The 21,554-nt window shown below is 40.1% G+C and overlaps 3 protein-coding genes across 8 annotated transcripts; 1 reads left to right on the forward strand and 2 right to left on the reverse strand.

Annotated features, from left to right (window-relative positions):
• Positions 1 to 3,322: 3,322 nt before the first annotated feature.
• On the reverse strand, positions 3,323 to 10,111 carry poll (polymerase (DNA directed), lambda). 4 transcript variants are annotated; one of them, XM_061274676.1, is made up of 9 exons: positions 9,867 to 10,111; positions 8,118 to 8,268; positions 7,746 to 8,040; positions 7,439 to 7,550; positions 7,027 to 7,356; positions 6,767 to 6,940; positions 6,424 to 6,552; positions 4,917 to 5,085; positions 3,323 to 4,832 (listed from the first exon to the last, which is right to left on the reverse strand). In XM_061274676.1, exons 2-9 carry the CDS (start codon positions 8,230 to 8,232, stop codon positions 4,471 to 4,473), a joined length of 1,686 nt encoding a protein of 561 aa, XP_061130660.1. In that variant the 5' UTR covers positions 8,233 to 8,268; positions 9,867 to 10,111; the 3' UTR covers positions 3,323 to 4,470. The 4 variants fall into 4 exon arrangements, with proteins under 4 accessions (XP_061130660.1, XP_061130658.1, XP_061130659.1 ...); XM_061274674.1 differs by lacking the exon at positions 9,867 to 10,111 and adding an exon at positions 9,015 to 9,086; XM_061274675.1 differs by lacking the exon at positions 9,867 to 10,111 and adding an exon at positions 9,015 to 9,050 and having other exon boundaries at positions 8,118 to 8,264.
• On the forward strand, positions 9,416 to 12,977 carry dpcd (deleted in primary ciliary dyskinesia homolog (mouse)). Of its 2 annotated transcripts, none has more exons than XM_061274681.1 (6): positions 9,416 to 9,671; positions 10,021 to 10,090; positions 10,171 to 10,295; positions 10,401 to 10,534; positions 10,948 to 11,050; positions 12,105 to 12,977. In XM_061274681.1, exons 1-6 carry the CDS (start codon positions 9,669 to 9,671, stop codon positions 12,207 to 12,209), a joined length of 540 nt encoding a protein of 179 aa, XP_061130665.1. In that variant the 5' UTR covers positions 9,416 to 9,668; the 3' UTR covers positions 12,210 to 12,977. The 2 variants fall into 2 exon arrangements, with proteins under 2 accessions (XP_061130665.1, XP_061130664.1); XM_061274680.1 differs by having other exon boundaries at positions 9,420 to 9,671; positions 10,010 to 10,090.
• A 1,291-nt stretch (positions 12,978 to 14,268) lies between these two features.
• fgf8b (fibroblast growth factor 8b) lies at positions 14,269 to 19,455 on the reverse strand. 2 transcript variants are annotated; one of them, XM_061274679.1, is made up of 5 exons: positions 18,907 to 19,455; positions 18,769 to 18,805; positions 18,084 to 18,264; positions 16,432 to 16,538; positions 14,269 to 15,036 (listed from the first exon to the last, which is right to left on the reverse strand). In XM_061274679.1, exons 1-5 carry the CDS (start codon positions 18,963 to 18,965, stop codon positions 14,746 to 14,748), a joined length of 675 nt encoding a protein of 224 aa, XP_061130663.1. In that variant the 5' UTR covers positions 18,966 to 19,455; the 3' UTR covers positions 14,269 to 14,745. The 2 variants fall into 2 exon arrangements, with proteins under 2 accessions (XP_061130663.1, XP_061130662.1); XM_061274678.1 differs by lacking the exons at positions 18,769 to 18,805; positions 18,907 to 19,455 and having other exon boundaries at positions 18,084 to 18,447.
• Positions 19,456 to 21,554: the final 2,099 nt, after the last annotated feature.

Here is a 21,554-nt window from a genome sequence, read left to right on the forward strand (position 1 = left end):
AAGTAAGTAAGTGTTTGTTCGTTTGTTTATATATTACTGGTGCGTGACACTTTCGTCTGCCTGTCTGTCTGCCTGCCTGTCTGTCTGTCTGTCTTACTTGGGTTCAATTTGATGCCAGCAATTTAAAGCTCCATAAAGTGATTAGAATTCAAACAGACCTTTACATCACATTTACGCTACACCCAGGTGGGTAGTAAGAGACAGAGCATCAACGTTGGCACCATTAGGAAATAAACCCTGCCAACGTTTATTGAAGTATCGGTCTTATCATTTGAATGTTTCTTTTACGAGAAAAGGGGGTGCTACGTCAGCCCTGGGGCCTCAAACCAGCCCCGCCCCTGCTATTACGTCACATAGAGTTTCAATTGACGCGTGGTGGACGACAATAAAACAACTACCAGCCTGTTATATTCATTATATCCATTTATTGCTCATCCTCAGATGGTGACAGGCTGCTGCTAGACTTTGAGCTAGATCGAGGCGGGGTACACCTGGACTTTTCACCAGCCAATTGCAGTGCGCAGATTGAAAAAAAAGAACAACTTCAACCATGAACATTTAAACTGGAGAGCCGTAGCCGAACTCCTTGCTAGTTGTTATAAATCTACGGCCATCATGCCGCCGAAGGCGAGTTGCCCAACTTGAACTTCATAATATGCCATTTTCTTACCATCTAACATGAAAAAAATGTAATTGTGCATGAATTCCCTATCTTCGGGTGCATCGTGTGACCCAGGTAAGAGTTCAATATGGCCACACTTGATACACTAATTAAGGTTGAACAACTGTTTAACTCTTGGAAAATTGCATGCCGATCGAAGATCGGACGTTTTGATAGCTGTTTGTGGTTTTGCCCCACAAATTAAGCCGTCTTCAATCGGGTTTTCCCATTATGAACTAACTGGTGTGAATCATCACAAAATCAAACACTGTAATTAAAGATTAATATTTTGAGCAAACAGACTAACGAATAATTGCGCATGCGCAATGGTTACAGTAAATTAAGTCGAAATGAGAACGTTGACGTGGTCTTTAAATCGCCGTATGCGTAGGGTGAACAATCCCGACGATTTTACCCTCGCAATTAAATGTTGGCCCTATTTAGTTCGTACATTGCATATGTTTACATGTTTCCAATGTAAACTAAATTTAAGTTCATGGCGTATTTAAAAAGGGAAATAAATATAAATACAATATATGAAGGAAGAGATTAAGAGGTTTAAAATAGTTTATATCAAATATTTTATAACGTGTGATATTTAGAAACTGTAATGTGTACACAAATTTAAGTCTTACCAGTCCCCTTTGTGCGTGTGTTTGATTTTATTTAACAATTGGAGATTACAGGAAGAGTAGATCACATTACAATATAAACAACATCATGCTCGAGGCACAGAAATGAAAATTATTCACATAATCAATGTATATTTAAACAAAAATATCAGCTTCAATCCAAGCAAATATGCTTGAACTCGAGAGTGAATCCAATAATGAATGACTTTCTTTCTATAAACGTACTTTTGTAACCATTATTAAGATGAACCAAATATACGTTTGATTTTTGCACATTTCCCCCAGCAAAACCAAAAAAACATTCTTCCAAAGTAACACAAAGGGGAGGGTGTGCTTATGTAAATGTCAATTCACATTGTGTTCATGACTTATGCTAAAACCAATTCAATGTGCTGAACAAATGTAAATTAAAACTAAGTCTGAATCTCACGCTGTTGTTATTGGGGACAAGGTTAAAAGTTTAGAGTAAAATCTTATATGTTATCATTATTCATTCAACCTAATAAAGATAGTGTGATGTCTTGGAACATACAAATGTATGCTTGAATTTCTTTTTTCATTTTACTCTGGACAGCAATATGTATCTATCTCTCTCCTCAGTGCTGCTGTAACATCCTGGCAGGCCAGATATTAGACAGCGACTCCTCGCCATACAGTATCCTGGAGTTCGTGGGTGAAGGTCGCTTTGGAAAAGTGGCCAAGTGCTTAAAAAAGTCCACCATGGACACAGTGGCAGTGAAGATTATTAAGAAAGGTAGAGCTTTTATCAGGGATACCGAGAAGGAGCTTGTCATGCTAAAGATGGTCAGTGACTTGAACCCAGATCACGCCAATATCATTAAATTCTTTGAGAGGTTTGAATGCATGGGTCATACCTGTCTGGTTTTTGAGATGCTCGACTGTCACCTGTTCAACTTGCTCAGTGGACGAGATTGGGAGCCAATGTCTCTGAGTGAAATCCGCTCCGTTGCCAAACAATTGCTGGTGGCCTTGGATGCTCTGAAGCGCCTTGGCATCCTACACACAGATATCAAACCAGACAACATCATGTGCGTCAACAAGCGTGACTGTCCCCTCAGGGTAAAGTTGATCGACTTTGGTCTAGCGCTCGTAGTGTCCAGTGTCCAACCTGGGATGAAGATACAGCCTAAAGGTTACCGAGCTCCAGAAGCCGCCCTTGGCCTACCCTTCACTGAGGCTGTGGACGTTTGGGGCGTTGGTTGCGTCTTGGTGTTCCTTTACATTGCTGACAACCTCTTCCCAGTTGACTGTGAATACCAGATGATGAAGTGCATGGTGGATGTTTTGGGTCAGCCAGATGACCACCTGCTCTGTGCTGGCAGATATACCAAATGCTTCTTCACTAAGATGGAAGCCGGTGGAAGTCCGCAGTACAGACTGAGCACACCAGAAGAGTACGAAGCAGTCAATCATACCACACCTCTTGAGTGGAACGGCTTCATTGAACCACCCAGCTCTCTGGAAGCCCTTATCACCTTTTATCCCGCACAGGCCGAGCTGGCGGAGTTGGCGGACCGGAGGGCATTTGTGGAGCTTCTGAAATACATGCTACATGTTGACAGAGACCAGAGGATCTCTCCCCATCAGGCCTTGCAGCAGCCGTTCATTACAATGGCTCACCTGAACGAAGATCCTGACCACCAGCGCAGTGGTTACTTCAGCGGCGCTTGCAGCATGATGAGCAACGTGCAAGAAGAAGACTGCAAAGACAAAGATCCAGAAAATCAGTGTTCTGAAATGGACAAACTCATTGAGTCGGCAAAGTCTCCTTCCCTGGATTCCAGTCGTACAATTTTAAAGAGAATTTCTAAACTATGTGGCCGAATTGCCCCGTTATTTTCTTGTTTTAGCTATCCATCGGATGACTGCACGGTAAATGCTTCTTAGATATTTTCTTATATATTTAAATGTATGTCTACTTCTAGTAAGTCCTATACTCATTTAAAAACTCCAATTCCAATGAAGTTGGGGTGTTGTGTAAAAGCTAAAAGAAAATAATACAATAATCTGCAAGTCTTTCTTGATCTTTATTCAACTGAATACAAAAACAAGATCTTTAATGTTCAAAATGATATTTTATTGGTTTCATGCAAATATTCACTCATTTTGAAATTGATGCCTGCAGCATGTTCCAAAAAGATAAGGGCATGTTTATCGCAATTACATCATCCCCCCCCTTTGTGTTTTCCACAACAGCCAAGAAGCGTTGGAAAACTGGAGATAATTGTTGTAAAAGTTGGAATTCTTTCCCATTCTTGCTTGACATACGATTAAAGTTGCTTAACAGTCCGGGGTCTCTGTTGTCATGTTTTGTGCTTGATAATATGCAGCACATATTTTCATTTGGAGGCAGGTCTGGACAATGGCAAGCCAGCCTAGGTAAGCTTTTACTATGTGGCAAAATCCTGTTGCCATTATTCAGAGGTGGGCATCGTTGGGCTGTTTCTGAGTTTCAGTCCTCAAATCTAGCCAGTCAATCCTTGGCAAGAGCCAATGGGTGTTGACAACATAATTTCCATGTCATGCACAAGCACACACTCAGCCAAATAGATTGAAAGAAACTGACAAAAGACTCACAAACAGGGGCACAGCGTGGTATCTGTCCGTAAATGGGATATTCCCAATGGTTCAGAAACTGGGATTCGGACCTTAACCCAAATATTGGGTTTCGACCCTTAACCAGGCATAACATTCCCGTTGGTGAGTCAGCAGCATTGCCCAGTCACGACCCATCAGCCATATCCATAACCGGGTTGATTATCTTTTGTTTCTTTCCATTTTTTCCTGCTGGCTATCAACATTCAACCTGTCTTAGATTTTAAAAATGAGTCCGGCATGGACTGTCAACCGGTGGTCCGCGACCCTCTAGCGGTCCGCAAAATTGGAAATGGAAAATAATTGTAATATTTCTAAAAATAAAATTGATTTATTATTTGGACTTGATTTATTTTCCAGCTAATTTGGAGAATTATTTACCCATCCAAATGTAGCTGAGATTCCCCAAAATAGACATACGGATGCAAATAAATAGCAGGTGAAGGTCTATCCTCATTCGGTGAAAAATAAAATAATATTCCGCCAAAGCAGTGGTGTCTAAATTGCCTCTTGGGTATAATGGGAGTTGAAAACCCCTGTTGTAATCCTGGTGATTGTACATCACCAGTCCCGTTCACAAGGCTCTCTGTATGGTATACCCAAAAGATTAAAAACGTCACTTTCTGTAGGTGTAGGAAGGGGAATGCCAGCATACACCTTGGCGCTACCTTGACGCACCACACTTTGGTTAAGCGAATGCTCTGACAAGCTCATGTTCTTTGTCTTTGCCAGAGCCCTCATGGAGCGGTTGAAGTGTGCAGATCCAGTGAAATACAGAAGCGCACAGGCAAACTCATTGTGGGGCACCACAATGACATCCAGCCTTCGATGGCGGCGGTCTGGTCCTGGCAGGCGGCATACGCCCATGTATTTCTTCTGCTCTCCATTCTCCTCATGACTCACTAGGTCATCAGTCAAAAAGCCTGAGGGGAAAAAAAATTAAATAAAAAAAACATCTTAACTCGAGTATGTATGGATGTCTACATCAAAATTTTGACAGAACTTACCAGTGTCATGGAGGTTCTGGAGCACTTTAGTGAATACACCTTTGTGGGATTTTCCATCAGGATGTGAAATAAGCACGTCCACATCTCCACATGTGCTCTTTCCTCTGCGGTATGAGCCGCATGCCATTGCCACCAGGCCAGGATCAATTGCTCGGGCAGCATCCCTCACCTGCACAATTGCACATATTCAGAAATAGTTTATGTCATTAAAAACCTGATCCTGTGTGATTCCTGGTCTTTGTTTTTAATATATTATGTCTATTGTCTACAAGTCATGTTTATACATAAAACTATCTGAACATCTGTAAAGAGGAGCATTGTTTTTTGTTTTGTTTTTATTTTGGGGTACGTGATTATACGCATATGAATAACCTACATGTGTATAAACATGATATGTAATTTATAAAGAACAAGGGCTAGGACGAGATCTGTTTTTTTCTACTTCTTCCTGCTCTTTTTGAACTCGGAAATTGCGCTGAACCAAGATACATGTTGGTGATGTTTTTGTTTCTTTCCATTTTTCTCCAATATCTTTGTTATATGGTCAAAAAAAAATCAATCAATCAGTCAAGACCAGCCAGGGCTGAGCCTAAAAGGAGCAGACTTTGAGAATGGGGAGCGAGGAAGTTGGTTTATCTGGAGAGTATGTTTATTGAGCTGTTTGGAGTGGTTGAACTGTGACCCAAGGTGGCATTTAGACAATAATAAAGGCTGGCCCAGAAGCAGCCATGCAAGTCCAAGCCATGACAACACTTCCAGCATTCTTCACAGATGAGCTTGTGTATTTTGGATCATAAGCAGTGCCTTTCTTTCTCCATAGATTGGCCTTTTCAACATTTTGGTAGAGGTTAATAAAAAATAAAAAACTTTGTTGCAAAATGTTAGTCTCAAATCTACTTCTCTGCTAAATCCAATCTGGCCTTCCATTTTTTTTTTCCGATAAGTGGTTGAACCTGGTGGTACGACATGTGTAATCTTTTCATGTCTTTATTGATGATGTAACTCGTGATGAACGCGCAGAATGAATTCTGAAGTCTACAAAATCAGATTTTGATGGAAATATACAGAAAAATGCATCTAAAAGCTATATCGTACAAAAATAAAATGACCCAAAGCATATTGCCAACACAACAAAGGACTTCATCGGGGTTAGACTGGCCAAGTTAGTCACCGGACCTTAATCCAATTCGGCCTGTATTTCACCTCTTAAAGAGGAAACTGAAAGGAGAAACCCCCAGAAACAAGTGAACTGACAGTATCTGCTGTAATGTCTGTTCCAATACTTTTGCTTTCTTGAAAAGTGGTTGGCATCAAACAAAAGTTGCCCTGTCCTGAGTTTTTTTTTCCACACATCTAGATCTCAATACCGTGAAAGAACAGCTGGACGGCTGAGCTTGTGTCTCATATTCATCTTTTGTTTTGCAACCCAAATGTCTTCAGTATACATACAAAAGACTTGAACTTGCCATTCCAATAATTTTGGATGGACAAATGAATATCTATTTACCACTTTCTCAATGGCTGCAGCTTCATCCCTGGGCATTCTGTCTAGGATGTCTTCGTAGTGCTTGAGTCCTATCTTCTGACAGTTGCTCAAGTGAGCTTTTGTGCGAATGTCCTCCAAAGTGCGGAATCCCTGATGAATAAGAAAACATTGACAATTGTCTTGATTGTCTTTATACTGAGATTAGACTTTTTTTTTCACAGCAAGGATGTTCCGGCTTTAAATCTTAGCTCCTTTTGGTGCGGAGTTAGCACATGGGTTTCTCCAGACTGTAGCCTTGCCTGTGACCTAGTAGCCAGCACGTAATAATCTCAATACAGTAAAGGATGGAGAGTGAATGTTTTACCTGTTGGTACCAAAGCTGTGCTGTCTTTGCTCCTGCACCCCAAATGTTAGTGAAAAGCTCCAATATTGGCACGGCCTCGCCAATGTGATCAAGCTTGCGCAGATGACCACTTTCCATGATCTCGTCAATTTTGTCCGCCATGCGTTTGCCAATTCCTGGGATGAGACATGCCTCCTGAAACGGGAGGGTCGGATGGGGGTAAAAAAGAGAAATTGAGGGCATCGTTACATCTTGTGAGTATCCTGCATCTGTTTGCTTACTTGATACGATGTAACCGGCTTGTGATAGCTCTTCAGTGCATTGACAGCTTTGGAGTACCCCAATGCCCTCCACTTGTCTCCCTGGTGTGTATAAGCCTTGGCCAGTTGTTCTAGTTTGTCGGTGATGTCTTTGTTGAAGTTATTACTTTTGGACTGAGAAGACTGTGCGCAGACCCACTTCCCTGAGACCGCCGTTTGAGTGGTAGAGCCTTGACCTGGCTCAACGTTGAGCGCCTCTTCTTTGGGGCTTTGGCCTGTGATGAGAGCTTCCAGGTGACTCTGACTGACTGCGTCATCTTCTCCCGGCACTACTTCTTTGTCTGATACACTCTGAAACGGTTAGGATAAAAAATGGTCTGACTTAGAGAATAGTGAACTTGGTATTTGTTACCCGCAACTACCAGCCACTGACCATGTCTGATGTCTCCCCTTGCTTGCTTGGATCACACTCTGGCTTGAGAGATGCTTCCGTTGCACATTTGTCATCCTTCAGCGAGTCTTTTTCTTGTTGAGTTTCAGAATTCCTAAGAAGAGAGAGAATGTCCAAAGACTGACAATAACAGGACCAAGATAACATCTAAGTCAAACAGGCTCCTCTGGAATGTTGGGAAGACAATAAAACCAATACAACTAGAGCATCTATACTATCTATAATAAAGCGGGTAAACCTGTATTCGATGAGTTATAGACATAGCAGACAAAGCATTGATCGGCGTTACCTCTTTGGTAAAAGACTGTAGTTTGATTCATCCAAGAGTTGCTTCTCACTGATACATGAGCTTAACCAACTGCATTTTACAAGATGGACCCCAGAGGGCATTGCATCCACTTTGATGAGACGCAGAGCCCTATCACACTCCATGTTGTCATCAACAACAACATGAGTGACACCAACACATAGAGATCTCATTGTCTGGCCTCCATTCTGTTGAATTTGTCTTTGGAAGATCTGACATCTTGCATTTCCTATGCCTGCAGGTAGGATGTACACTGAGGTACCATTAAAGGTACTCCCTAAGAAAAGGGAGACAAAAAGAACATGAAATGAGGAGCATGATATAACTTGGAATCAAAACAAAAAAAGTACAAACCTGTCACATCAAATTCATCAGATTTCTTCTTTAAAGGAGGAGAATCCTTTCCTTGAGAAGCTCTGGTCTTTTTAACTTTGGGGAAAGCTTTCACAATCCCGTGACATGATTCCATCTTCAGAGTGAAATGGGCAAGCCAGGGGCCTGCTGCCTAGTTTATGTGAATTAGAATAGACAAGATCCAGTTATATATGAGAAAATATAAGTATAGGTTGTTTTTTGATGGCCATATATGTTGTTTCTATAAATATAGGACAGCCATCAAAACTATTCTAAGTACTACACATATTGTTTTATTTTTTACAAAGTTGAACTGACATTTTCCAATTTAGGGTGTTAGGCTCCAGCACATCCGCGACCCCCGTGGGGACAAGTGATATGGATAATGGATGGATGGAAGATTAGTTTTTAACATACTTTTTCTCTCGAATATATTATTATAATCATTTGTTTCAGATGTACTGTAATTATTTTCTGTATAAAAATTAAATTTGGTGTTCAAAAAGTCTTTTTTCAAACTTGAGTCTTGAAAAAGAGGGGGTCGTCTTATAATCAAGGTCGTCTTATATTCAGGCCAATACGGTATAAAATGTTGACCTTTTGTGAAAGGCACTGATCAATACATGCCGATCATGTTCTTTTCCGCGGCCAATTACTATCCTAGGCAGAGCGATCGGAGCACTGCTTACGTATATACCAAATTAATGTTAAAATAAAATCGTAGGTTCGCTACATTATCTGAACTATTATATTAGCGAGGAGCCAGTAATGTGTTCGTGCACACAAACGTCATCGTACCAAACATGTTTTCTTATTGCATGTTTGACAGGTCCACGATCATGTCTTACGTCGTATCATAAGCATTTTAAAAAAGCATTTGCAATGTTTTGCACTTACCGCTGCCACAGGAAACTGTTCCTGGTCAACAAAAAAGAGCGAACATTTCCGGTTCATTTGATTTGAATCACTGATTTGAATTTGAATTTTAGCCCCCCCCCCCCCCCATGCGTTTAAATTATATTATTGACGAATAATTGGTTATTTTAATTTATGTTCTATTGTAATTCATAAACAACACAAACACAAAAAGATTTAGAAATAGTGGAGGAGTTGAGCATCAAACACTTCCGGGTGTTTTTGTTTTTACGCAAATATTTTTATGCATTGTTGGAAATTGTAAGCGATAGTTTTTTTTAAGCACAATGATGTGGCTTTTAGGCTGTGACTTATTTTTCTTTGTGTTAAAAATGCAATAAATGCATCTCGGAAAATATGCTGACAGAACCTTTAACACATGTTGATGACGTCTGATGACATTTCTTTCAAACCAAACATATTCCTTTACAAAGGTGTGAAGTTTTTTTTGTTGTTAAAATAAATTTAAACTTGATTTGTTTTCACTAAAAGCTAAAAGCTCCGTGTTAATTTTGTTTACTGTGAGTTGCCGTGGTTACGGGTTGATTCCGGAAGTTTCTTTGCACAACACAACAATGGCTGTGCAAAGCTGGATCGACAACTTAAAATCGTCAAAGAAAACTGCATTGATTCACGATGGTGAGCATAATGAGTTGAAACAACATTGTGTGTATCCGTGTGTGGCTGTGCACTTTTATCCAGTGGTCCTACTCGTCAAATATGTGTGCATCCACTCTTTGGATATTTCTTTCCACTTTGAGACGACACTGCATAATATTCAGTTAATTTGCACATCAGATCAATGTCTCAAAGTGTTGGACATATTGCACTCACCGTTTGAATCTCCGTCCCTTCCTATTTGGAGTTTGCATGTTCCCCTGATTCTCATCTGGTACTCTGAACATTCCAATAACCTCCATATTTTGGTTCTATGAAAACTAAGATGGCCATACGTTTATATGTACCCTCCCCATAAGGGAAAAGGAAGATCCACTACCTCTTTGGAGATGGAAAAGAAATGGCAGAAGAGTATGACTTAAGAACAGATGAACTTGTTGGTAAGCAGTGCACACCACATGCCAGCCATGATTTTGATCCATGAGATGATTGATGTTGTGGAACATTTGGTGCGTTGCAGTGCGGAAGTGGCGTCACAAAAACTCACTTGGAGCGCAAGGTCAATGGCAGGTCGAAGTTGGGGAGCCGCTTGTTGGTCCCGTCGTCTCTTTGGATGCTGAGATCCTAAAAGAGAACTGCTCCAATGTATGGTTTCTCTCTGCAATGTTGAATCTAACTTTAGGACTGTTTTTTTTTTACCGTTTGCACACACTGCCTAACTCTTAAGAGACATCTCTTTTATTTCCACAGCCTGTGTTTATGCGTAAAGATACAAAGAGCAGTTTTCAGTGGAGAATCCGGAACCTCCCCCACCCAAAAGATGTCTTTCAGGTTTCGGTGGAAGCACCTGAAAGATGCATTGTCATCAAAACTTCCAACAAAAAGTAAGTATGCTTGAACACACTCTCATGCCACCACTTATTGCAACTCCATTGTTATTCCTATAGATGGCACTGTTAGCTCTACATTACTCCTACTAATGTTTACCCAGGTTTTTTCAGGCTCAAGCATGTATTTTACATTAAAAGAAAATCATTCAATACTCTGGCAAACACAAATGTCACAAAAAGTGAATACCCAGGTGAAATATATATAATATATTTTATGCCATTGAGTGCCAGAGCAAGGATGCAATATTTGTTTATCGTTTTTGTTTGGACCAATAGAGTGAAATAATAAAAAGAAAATTTCAGGACACATCTGATCGATGATCTCACAGCACACAGATGTGCCAAGGCACACTGATTTGGAAACATTGAGACTGTATATAAAGCTGTCTATACTTCTGCATTTCCAGGTATTACAAGAGGTTTGATATTCCTGATATGGATCGAAGTCAACTCCCGCTGGACAGCTCTGCCTTAAGCTTCACTCATGCCAACAACACTTTGATAGTCAGTGTAAGTGTCCAGTCCAACAAAAATATCGATGCATAGACTGTCTTCTGCTTAAGACCTGTCTCAAATCCCACTCATGCTTTTTTTTGTTTTTTTTTAAATACAAGTTGTATTTCCGCATCACGCATATCATGTGCCGATTATAAGAGGGAGCCAATTAAACTGACATAGGATGAGAGGCAGGGGACACCTTGGACTGATCACCAGCCACCAGCAAACCACTCAGATACAGAGAAAGACAACAGATGACATTCACGTCGATGAGGCCGTCATACTTACTGTGGACGTTAACGTGTTTGGCATCCATGCACGCAACTGGGAAAATGTGCAACATAGAAAAGTCAGAGCCGAAGTTTCAAACAAAGAATGTAGCCTGTTTCACTACTTATCCATCCTGTGATGATGACTTAAGCAATTATGCTCTTCAGCTAACAATAACTGTGTTTTACTTATAATATTGATAAGAAATCAAGCAATAAGCTAATAAAAATGCATATTTTTCAGCATATGCATTGTCGATTTATTTGATTTGATTATGTTTGTTTTACAATTAATATACCAAGTACTTCAATAATGAAATAAATATAAATGTGTATATAAAATTCTTCTTTATGGATAGGTTAGGCAGTTAGTTATTTCTGAGATAAATGAACAAAAAAATACAAATGAGTAAATACATTCAATCTGAGGACAAAATCAAGGCAACTGAAGAAACTTTCAATGAAAAAAACCCACAATTGTTTCCTATATTTAATTGATTCATTAATTAATCTGGGGGGCAGCCGAATGAATGCCTCTTTTATTGCAGGAGTCTTGATTATGTGAATGCTCTGTAGACTGGAATAAAAAATTGGAGCTGGCCCACTCTCCCACTCCCTATCCTAGAGCAAATCAGGATTTGATTAGTCATAATTGAATTGTAGTTGTGCGGTAATGCATCTTTATTCTTTCTTCGGTATGCATTTATACAGTTATCTTCTTATTTGTCTTTATTTGTGTGTGTGTGTGTGTCTATTAGACTACAATGACACTTTCCTCTGTCGTTACTCTTGTACAGTACAAGAAACCCAAAGAGATTTTAACCCTCGAGCAGGAGCTGATGAAGGAGCTGAAGAAGTTAAAGGCGACGAGTGAAGGTGACATCGACTGCAAAACTCAATGAATTCCGAAAGACAGAGAGAATGCCATATTCTGGTTATTTTTTTTGGTTTACGTTTAAATGTGTTGAATTCATGCTTGATTAGTCTCCTGACATGTTTTCCATGAATACTTCAAATGGGAAATACTTTCTTTCTTGTGGTTTCCGCCAATATTTGAAAATTCAAACCACTGACAAGCCTTGACAAATAACATTTCTTTCATCAAAACATTAAAATTGTGGAAAGTTTAGAACAGAACACTGTTTTAATATGACTTTGTTCCATGCTTTCTGGCTCCCTCTCAAAGCCAGCGCCCCTGCGGTCTTGATGGGAGTCACACAACCGAGACAGCCTCCTTTCATTGATGTGCTTGTAACACACATTGACCTGTTCGTTACGGGGTCACTCTTACGAGCACATCCCGTTTGTGTTAACTGAATACCTTCATGTTCCTTGCGTGTCACAGGCCACCCTGAAAGCCATTAGTGGAGGTTTGGGGATGGAGGTAGCTCGTGCATGTGGAACTCTTTCCATTTTACCTGAGAGGTTTCGTGAGACTTTGGGCTTGTTGTCACCATCACTCACACAAATTTGGGTTAAATACAAAACAATACACGAGACTATGTTCCACATTGTTAACATGTTAGGGTCCTCCAAACAACCTTTTTGATGTTATTTATCCGTCCGCCCATGTTCTGGAATTTGATCAATTTCCCCATCCCCATTAATGCTTTGAAATGAAAGCCGAAAATCACATTACTGTGTCATAATAAAGTTTTTTGCACGGCAAATTTGCTTTCCGTCTATTATCTTCATGTAGAATTTGTGCTGTGGAAGCATTTGGTACAAATCGCTGCCTTTTGTGCGGGCAGCGCGGGTTTGGATTGCCAGCCGTGACCCACGGCTGTTCCCAAGCTTGGGCAAGTCATGTCTGGGTTGGGTTAGGAAGGGCGTACTAGAGCATATCAAATATATTGCGATGGAACAAGTTGAAAGTAACAAGTGTTGGGGAAGGACATGCCTTGGTTCTATTTTTTTTTTTTTAAAGCAAAAATTTACATTTTTGGGATTAAAAAGAAAAAACGTACCCAAAACAGTAAAGTGGAACACATTAAAAAGTGTTCTAAGTTAAAACCCTTTGAAATGTTGGCTTATGATTACTGTTTTTAGAACAGCACGTTTGCTGTGTTTGTGGAGTCACTTGCTACGAGCAAGATTGCTTCAATGCAGCTCAAGCAGGCGTAGTGACAATAAAAATGCAAAAAAATTATTCACTCACTTTATTATGTTTGGGATGCAGTGCTTAAGGTTTGTTATAAAAACAGACAATACTTTTACATTTTATTTTCCAAAGGCAAAATAGTATTTAAATATGTATGTACTCTTCCGCTACACCAAGACTGCAAAGGCGTTGTCAATTCCTTGAAGACATTCCAGTGTTCCAAGCTCAACAAATTGACCATCCAGCTCATGCATTGTGAGCCAGCGCATGCAGCCAGGTCCTTGTGTTCAGTCTTGCTTCACTGTCGTCTGGCCTCTGACGGTCATGCTCAACTGCTTCTGGGAAGAGGTTTCCTTTTTCTGCCTCCCTTTCACTCCCGAACGCCTCTTCCCAGCCTTTCGCCCGCTTTCAGTTCATGCCACATATTGCCACACAGGCCCTGATGTTCCCCCCCCCCCCCTTCTTCACCCGGCCTCCCCTCCAACCCCTCCCTGTGTGACTGCCTTCTTTTTGATAACTGACCCCTCCTCGTGTTATTATTCGAACCCACTATTGTATAACATGGCCTTTTATATGAGCTTTCACAAAGGCCCATTTGATCAGAGGGTTACGGTGTGCGATCGTGAGAAATGCAACTACATGGTGGTAACCTTTGTTTGGGCCAAAATGGTGGGCTGACCTCATCGCTTTTAACGCGTAGCTCCAGCCTTTCAGATCCAAGTCTCACTTGCTGAGCACATTCAACTCTGTGGCCTGTCACAGATATTGCCCCTCAGTTATCTGGGTCTCCAACTTAAAGGGGGAAGACAACATTCAAACATTCATTCGATTCCAAAACAATCACGAGAGAAAAGCCAAGGTTCTTTTGAGTGGATTCTTTAGTGCTTTTAATATACACTCTACAATAAATATCCATTTGATGTAATTTACATTTTTACAGTAGAAATATATTCATAGATATTGAAAAATTCCAAAATTACCTCTTAAAGGAAATTAGTGTCAAATGAAACTCAGATGCTTTAACCAGAACAGTAAAAACAGATAGCTGCCTTGTTTAGCTTCATCGTACTTTAAACATTCTTTACCACTGAACATTTAGCCTTGAAATCTCTTCCTAAAAATTCAATGTCCCACTAATTCAATGAGAGAAATCATATCTCACTAAATTGGACACAATTATCATATTTGACAGTCAACGTGTACATAAAATCCAGAGCAAAGAATGACACCAGGAGTCCACAATCTGAGAGATAGTTACATTTGACTGTGAAATGTGAATTGTCCCCCCCTAATTTCAGAGTGGTTTGTCCATAATGGTTTCTCCACATCGTCGTACCTCAGCGGCCCACTGAGCGCTGCTGATGCGAATTTTTAGTCCGCTTGCTTAAAGGAAGAACAGAGAGTGGTAGAACATCAAATGGTCTCTTCTCACTCAACAAGTGGCCCCGAGGTAACCGCTTCATGAAGTGGGCCTCTCTCTGGTGCTGCTTGGTCTTTGAGGCCTTCCTTGGACGGCCCTTGCGTGTAAAAGCCATGTACCAGCCTTCGTATTTGGCGTTCTGGAGCGCCGTGTAGTTATTTTCCAGAACAATTTCGGTGAAGATACAATCTTTACCTCTTCCCTTCTTCTGTTGGTGGCATAAATCAGATATATTTTGACACCCAGAAAATGGAAACATTTATACTATCTCACACTAAAAATAATATAAATAATGCAATTTGAAGTTGTAAAAACTTTTTTTTTTGTGACAAAGGGACAGAGCCTTGCCGTAAACAGTCAAAATCCAAGAGTCATTGATGCCCCCAGAAGCTGGATAATTGCCAACAGATGCCACAAGATGGTGGCAAACCACTACATTTGTCTAAATAAAGCTCCTCAACTCACAGTGACATTAGTTGCTTGGTACCAAGATGCCACAAGATAGCGCTAAAGCGGTAGTTTAGTTTTATAGCTGCGAATCCTATGTGCAGCAGGTCCCTTAGTTTGGGTTTCTTTCCTGGGTTTATTAGGTACTGTACATTTGATACAGTGCAGCGATTGAAATGTGAATCCATACACTTGTCTCCTTATCCGAACAGTAATGTATTTGGAATAAGTTTGTCCCAATTTCTGTTTCTGTCAGATAGTTTGTTATTTAAACAGTAGAGTGGGCATGGGTGGAATATGCCCCCTTTTCTTTCTGCCTATCATAACTACCTCACTTATGATTGAGCCTTAAAAAACCTGCTTAGAAATAAGTGCTGGGCAAACTTTTACATACATGTTCCAAATTATTATTCAAAACTTGTTTTTGAATGCAAAAACAATTGCAACAAATGATCAAAAAAATCTGTCATTTGTATCATTACCTAAAGATCAAGTTAGATTAAATAGGGGCAGCGCTTCAGTACCACCTTGATTATTCTCATCCAGCTATTGTCTTGCATAAGAGTTTTTTTGCATTTTTTATGTATCGCTATTTTATACCATGATAGGAAGTATTCTGTTTGAAAGGAACTCAAGCCTAGCATCTGACTTCTCTATTGTTCCTTGCCGAAATGTCTGTCACATGTTTGTTGATGTCAAAGCTTTGTTGGGATATTGTGGTCATCCACCAACCAACCATCATTTTTAACTATTCTAAAACTGCATTGATCCACGAATAAAACTGAAAATAGTTTCCAGATCTGTTGCAAAGGTTTCTCCTTTTGAGCAGTGCTTAGGTGTGGCCGAAATACTGCTTTACGCATGACTGCAAGTTTTGGAAAGATCCTGCATTTTTTTGTGTCTCTGGAGATACCAGCAGCTTCAAATACCTGCTTGCTGCTCGTCGGTGGCTTTTCAACAGCTGCTCTCTTAAAACAAGACATTGGCATTGCAAAAACGTTCCTTACTACGCCTGCGAATTATTTCACAGGACTAAGATTTTCTTCAATTGTCTAGTGTTGTTTTTTTGCAAGCCATGTACTATGCCACCTTTTTCATTACAAAGTGGTTTCTTCCACACCATTTTTGTCATTTACAAACTCATTGTGCTGCTTACCTTTCCAATCAGCTTCCCTCGCTTATTCATGCAAATGTAGTATCCACTCTTCACCCCTCTGATCCGCACACGACTCCCAAAAGAGTCCGTCTCGACCTCGAGTTTAGCTGTACAAGTAAATGCAAAGCAAACAATGAGAAGATGTGGTTTAAGCAATCATTTTGTGATGTCTTTTCTCTGAATGAACTCAATGAACAGTGGAGAATGTCATATCCATGTCATGAAAGAGGAAGTCAACCCGCACATTATCTTTACAATAATTTGTTGTATGTGCCCCCACTAGTCTAAGCACGTCATTTACGCCGTTTTTATCCAGCAGCGGCCATTTTGCCTCTTGCTGTCAACTGAAATGACATCACAGTTTCTAGGTCACAGGTCACAACCAATCATGGCTCAAATTAAAAAAACTGGTGAGCCGTGATTGGTTGTGACCTGAGAACTGGCAACTGTAATGTCATTTTCAAATTGCCACCCGTTGAAATGGATAAAAACAGACGGATTTTGCCTAGTTCATATTCCACAAATGAAACATTAATCAGAACATTTGTTTTGATTATTTGGGCTGCACAAAACATATTATTGCAAAGAAAAGTTTGGGATTGACTTCCCCTTCAAGGGACTCGACTAATATTTAAAAGCATCCTGTCCAATGAACCACAATTGCAAAGATGCCATCCATTCACTCTTGTTTTGATGTAGCAGGGTCAGTAAATGGTGTACTTTGATACACTTCAAATGAGAGAGGAAGGAAAGCGCCGCTGGGAGATTTGGGCCACTTACAAGAGTGACACCCACTTTTATAGGTGTGTGTTAGGACAAGTGTGTGGGTAGAGAAATCAAAAAGACAAAAGAGTACATGATACGATGAAGTGAATACACGGTCCTCGCTTGCTTGTATAAATTGAGTTCATGAGGAAAGCGATACGATTCATCCATATAATGAGTCTCCAAAAAGCAGACATTCACTGGATAAATGGAGGCTGTGGTGGAAGCCAACCCGCTAGGGGTCAAGGCTTTTGTTACAATATTCTTTTCGACAATAGTCTGCCTCCAGGTTCTTCAAAGCAAACCGCAAGCACATAACTTGTAAGAAATGATGACGCTTAACTTCCAGCTTCTCATAGGTCTTACTCTGTCAAACGTTTTCAAGAGGCAGCCAACATCGATGATAATCTTTTTCACCACATACAGTGTGTGCACTGCAGGTGAATTTCAAACACTGCTTTTCTTTTTCTGTTAAAGTACTGTATTAACTTAAGTCTTGCAAAACTTAACACCATCAATCCAAGGCTCTGGAAAGTCTGACATAATCAATTTAATAATAGTTACAAAGGTCAATTTTGCAGACATTTTATTCAAATATGAACGTTTTTGATGCAATTACACATATATTAGTGACTCCTGGTGTCAAGCTTTCTTGTCCCCCACCCACTGTTTCTAAAACCCATGAAATTAGAAAATAATTGACGCTGTTAAACGTCCTAGGTGTTCCTAATATTGTGAACGCGTTAATGCAATGCCGACGTTTTTGTATATCTGAATACATTTTCAATTCTCCGAGTGTAGATGGAAAATTGTTTAAATTGAATTTAGCTGTCGTTAAAAGTTCTTTCAAATTTGGATGCGGTGTGCTTGTTTTTTTTTTTTTTTACCGTGCGCCGCTCCATCGTCCCCGTTAGCGTTGATCCTCTTGTTGGACAGCACCTGGACGTGTTTCCCGCTGGTTCGACTGTACAGTTGATAGGTTCGAGTCAACCGGCGGCTCATCCGGTCCGACAGCCGACTCTGCTCGGTGACATGGTGCTTGAAATTAGGAGGAGACTGCACTGTGTTCTGCAGGACAACAGTAAGCACACGCATTGATTTAAATTGTAATATTCTGCAAATGTGGAGGACCACACTATTGTAAAATGGTTTTAATTCAAGTAGATTTTTCTTCTTCATTGAATTATATATTACTTTCCCCCCCCTTTTTTTTTTTTACAGTGGCGTTTGCGGCTCTTTTAATGATTCATTCGGGGACCCTCGGGGATGACAATTCCCCTGTTGGTTATTTTCCTTTACCAGCAGTGATCTTTCACCCCCTTCTTGACTCCCCCCCCCCCCCCTCAATACAGCCGTCCACATATGTTTTAACAATCACCTGTCAAAGTGGGGTCTTGCCACTTTTCAAGATGTTTGAATTTTTGCCAATTGCCGTAGCCGTTCTAATAAAATGTTTTCATTATTATTGCAATCCAGTGCAGACGTGTGCAGACGTGCAATGTACGAACGTTACGTACCAGTTTACTCATTTGAGTTATTATCAGGAGGATTTACTGAAGTGAAATGCGTTACCTGTGCGTAAAAGCAAAGCGCTGTGAACTGAAGTAACCTGTTGGAGGAAGAAAAAAAATGAAAAAAAGTTAGATGGTCTGGCCAGCCTCAATTTAATAACATTTAATAATAATCTAAGTAACATTTTTTTGTACTTACAGATAACCAAACCTCGATGCTCTCAGCCTCATCTTGTAGTAATTCAAATATTGATTCATGAATATTCCGCTGATTCGCTGCTGGAAGGTCTAAAAAGTTAAGCTCCCCCTGCTTCGGAATCCTCTCAGATTCAAGTTTGGCTGGAATTAATAGGTCCAAAACCCCTCAGTGTCCCTTGCAGGTGAAAGTCCGCAGCTTGATTTCATCCATCCAAATGAATCAAAATACGGCAATCCAGAATGAAAGTCCGGCATTAGCGCTGCTGTTCACTTATGACACTTGGTAAAATATTGTTATAAAAGTTGTCCCCCAAAAAGTATCCAAATACATCGTGAAATCTTCATCAATTTGTTGTGACAGTTCTGTAGTGTGACCGTTTACGCACGGAACTTTACGCACCAGAAATACGCACAATAAAAATGACGAGATCCACAAACAGCACTAAATAATTTCGAAGTATGTGTCTCCTTCGTTGTTCAAATAAAAAAAAAGTCCAAATGTCACTCTCCTCTCGCGCGTGTACGCTCTCCGGTCCACCAGCTGGGTCTGCCTCCCTCCAACATTTAAATAGCTAAACTTGCGGGAGAGTCAACATCCTCGGCGAGAGCAGGCGGGGCCTTCAAGCTGGAGCGCATTTGAAACCAAATACTTGTTTAAATTTTTTACATGGACCAATTTGCCTCAGGAGCGAGGTGAGAAGTGAACCAGTGGGTTTATTTGTGGCTTCATGTGCAACCGCATGGCATGTATCATTGGTGCCCCTTTCCCCACACCACAAACCACACTAACCATATGCCAATGACAATGGAGTGTGTCTTCGTCCATGCAGAAATCACTTTGCAATTGTTTTTCTATTAGCACAGATGTCCACATGGAAAACTTTCTTGGCATGTACTTAAGAACATCTCCAGTTACGTTAACATATTCCCTGGCTGCAGGTTAGAGGTGCTCTGCCTGTCCCATAGTGCAGACCTCGATGTACTTTTTCATCCTACATATGTAAGTAATATGTATTCCATGTGAACGCATGACACAAAATGGTTTTCTCATGACATGTAGCTGCATGGATACAAATGAATTCTCTCACAATGATTCCCTGTAGTTTGTCACAATCCTGATTTGATTTTCAGGAGTTTGTGGAGGACCTGCTGTGCTTTTCTTTTCAGCTTTGTGCATCCAAAGCATGCAATTACATTGTACCTGTTTGAGACACAGATGGCTTCCTGCAGAGGCATACGACCGTTTGACATTTGTTTGAGCTCTGCTGGAAGCTGGAACTGTGGACTGCATTGTGTGAACTTTCAATTAACATTTAAAAAAAAGTTCTCAACTGAGGTACGATTTTCATCAGTCAGATATACTTGGAGGATAATTCTCCCAAACGAGAAATTTGTATTCTGTTAATCTGTCAAATATATTTATTGTTCAACTTTCTAGTGAATATGTAAGACATAAGTGTTACATTTTAATTAAAGCGATAACATTCCCCTTTAGAAACAATAAAGCATGTAAAATAATAAAAACAATCCCTGTAGGAGACATTGAACACATTGAATGATGTAAAAATGTACTGTCTACATCTCTTTATCCAAAGTCTTTTATCTTGGTCCAAATGGTCCAATCAAATGCTTAGCAACTAAATGAGCCATAGCACATTGTATGACCCCTGCTTTTGCTTCATAAATGCAGTCCCATTTTTCACATACACACGCACACGCACACACACACAGCAGCTGTGTAAGAGTTACATCTAAAATATATATTATAATGTGAGTTGAAGCTGTCATATAGTCGTAAATCAGTCATTCTAACCAATGCAGGGGATTTAGGGGGTGAAAATAGACCTGCCTCATTAGTTCCAGTGGGACGCTGGAACAATGGATTTTGACACCTGGAACAATTCAGCACCTTGTTCAGCTTTGTGCTGACCCCCCCTCAAGCAATCCACCCACATGCTTGATAACTCATCATAACATCAGGTTAGTTTATGCATCAGTACTTTCATGAAAGAAAAGTCTTCTTGTTAAAGGATATGACATTTTCAATAATAATAAAAATGTTATTTATGTTTGTCAACCATTTTCTCTTTGCTCAAGAGACTATAGAGTGGATGGATACACTTTGTTTCTTTCACCTTTTTTTTTTAGAACTTTACTATAAGAAATTGTAAGAAAGTTTTTGTAACAAGCCACTATGCTAAACAAACCTTCTTTTTGACTATGCTAATCTGTCACACCAATATGGTATCATTGCTGTTGTCCATGGTCGGAACTGTGATGTTCAATGCAATATAGGCAATAGAATACATTTAACCTATTCAGATTAGCCATAGTGAGAATATAAATAAAATAACAATAAGCAGTGCAATCTGTAAATTTGAATTTCCCCCATGTCAAATGTACAAGCCTTGTTGGGAAAATATACAACGTCTCCATTCTGTTGCTTAACATCTTGCAAGATTTCAACAAATGTTGTGAGATGATAGATGTTGCGCATGTATTTTGCTCTGTTTCTTTGACTTGTTGCTGTGAGGTTGTCATTCTTGATTGCAAGGCGAGAAGAATAAGTGAGTTAATGTGAAGTAAGCAGAAAGACTCAAGTTGAGTGTGACGTGACACCAATCACCTTCATACGCCGTTAGAGTTATG

This window comes from Syngnathus typhle, linkage group LG3 (genome assembly GCF_033458585.1).
Source record: "Syngnathus typhle isolate RoL2023-S1 ecotype Sweden linkage group LG3, RoL_Styp_1.0, whole genome shotgun sequence".
NCBI lineage: Eukaryota > Metazoa > Chordata > Actinopteri > Syngnathiformes > Syngnathidae > Syngnathus > Syngnathus typhle.

What these genes read in the sequence shown, in the direction of transcription:
- poll (XM_061274674.1), bottom strand. Translation starts at nt 9,071, where the DNA reads ATGAACCGGAAATGTTCGCTCTTTTTTGTTGACCAGGAACAGTTTCCT. An exon ending in AAGGGGAGACATCAGACATG is followed by an intron (nt 7,357 to 7,438) that starts GTCAGTGGCTGG and finishes TAACCGTTTCAG; the next exon opens with AGTGTATCAGACAAAGAAGT. An exon ending in CTGCAGCCATTGAGAAAGTG is followed by an intron (nt 5,086 to 6,423) that starts GTAAATAGATAT and finishes GCAATTGTGCAG; the next exon opens with GTGAGGGATGCTGCCCGAGC.
- dpcd (XM_061274680.1), top strand. Translation starts at nt 9,608, where the DNA reads ATGGCTGTGCAAAGCTGGATCGACAACTTAAAATCGTCAAAGAAAACT. An exon ending in AACTGCATTGATTCACGATG is followed by an intron (nt 9,672 to 10,009) that starts GTGAGCATAATG and finishes CCTCCCCATAAG; the next exon opens with GGAAAAGGAAGATCCACTAC. An exon ending in ACAACACTTTGATAGTCAGT is followed by an intron (nt 11,051 to 12,104) that starts GTAAGTGTCCAG and finishes ACTCTTGTACAG; the next exon opens with TACAAGAAACCCAAAGAGAT.
- fgf8b (XM_061274678.1), bottom strand. Translation starts at nt 18,375, where the DNA reads ATGAAGAAGAAAAATCTACTTGAATTAAAACCATTTTACAATAGTGTG. An exon ending in GGACGATGGAGCGGCGCACG is followed by an intron (nt 16,539 to 18,083) that starts GTAAAAAAAAAA and finishes TTACTTGTACAG; the next exon opens with CTAAACTCGAGGTCGAGACG. An exon ending in GAGGGAAGCTGATTGGAAAG is followed by an intron (nt 15,037 to 16,431) that starts GTAAGCAGCACA and finishes TGCCACCAACAG; the next exon opens with AAGAAGGGAAGAGGTAAAGA.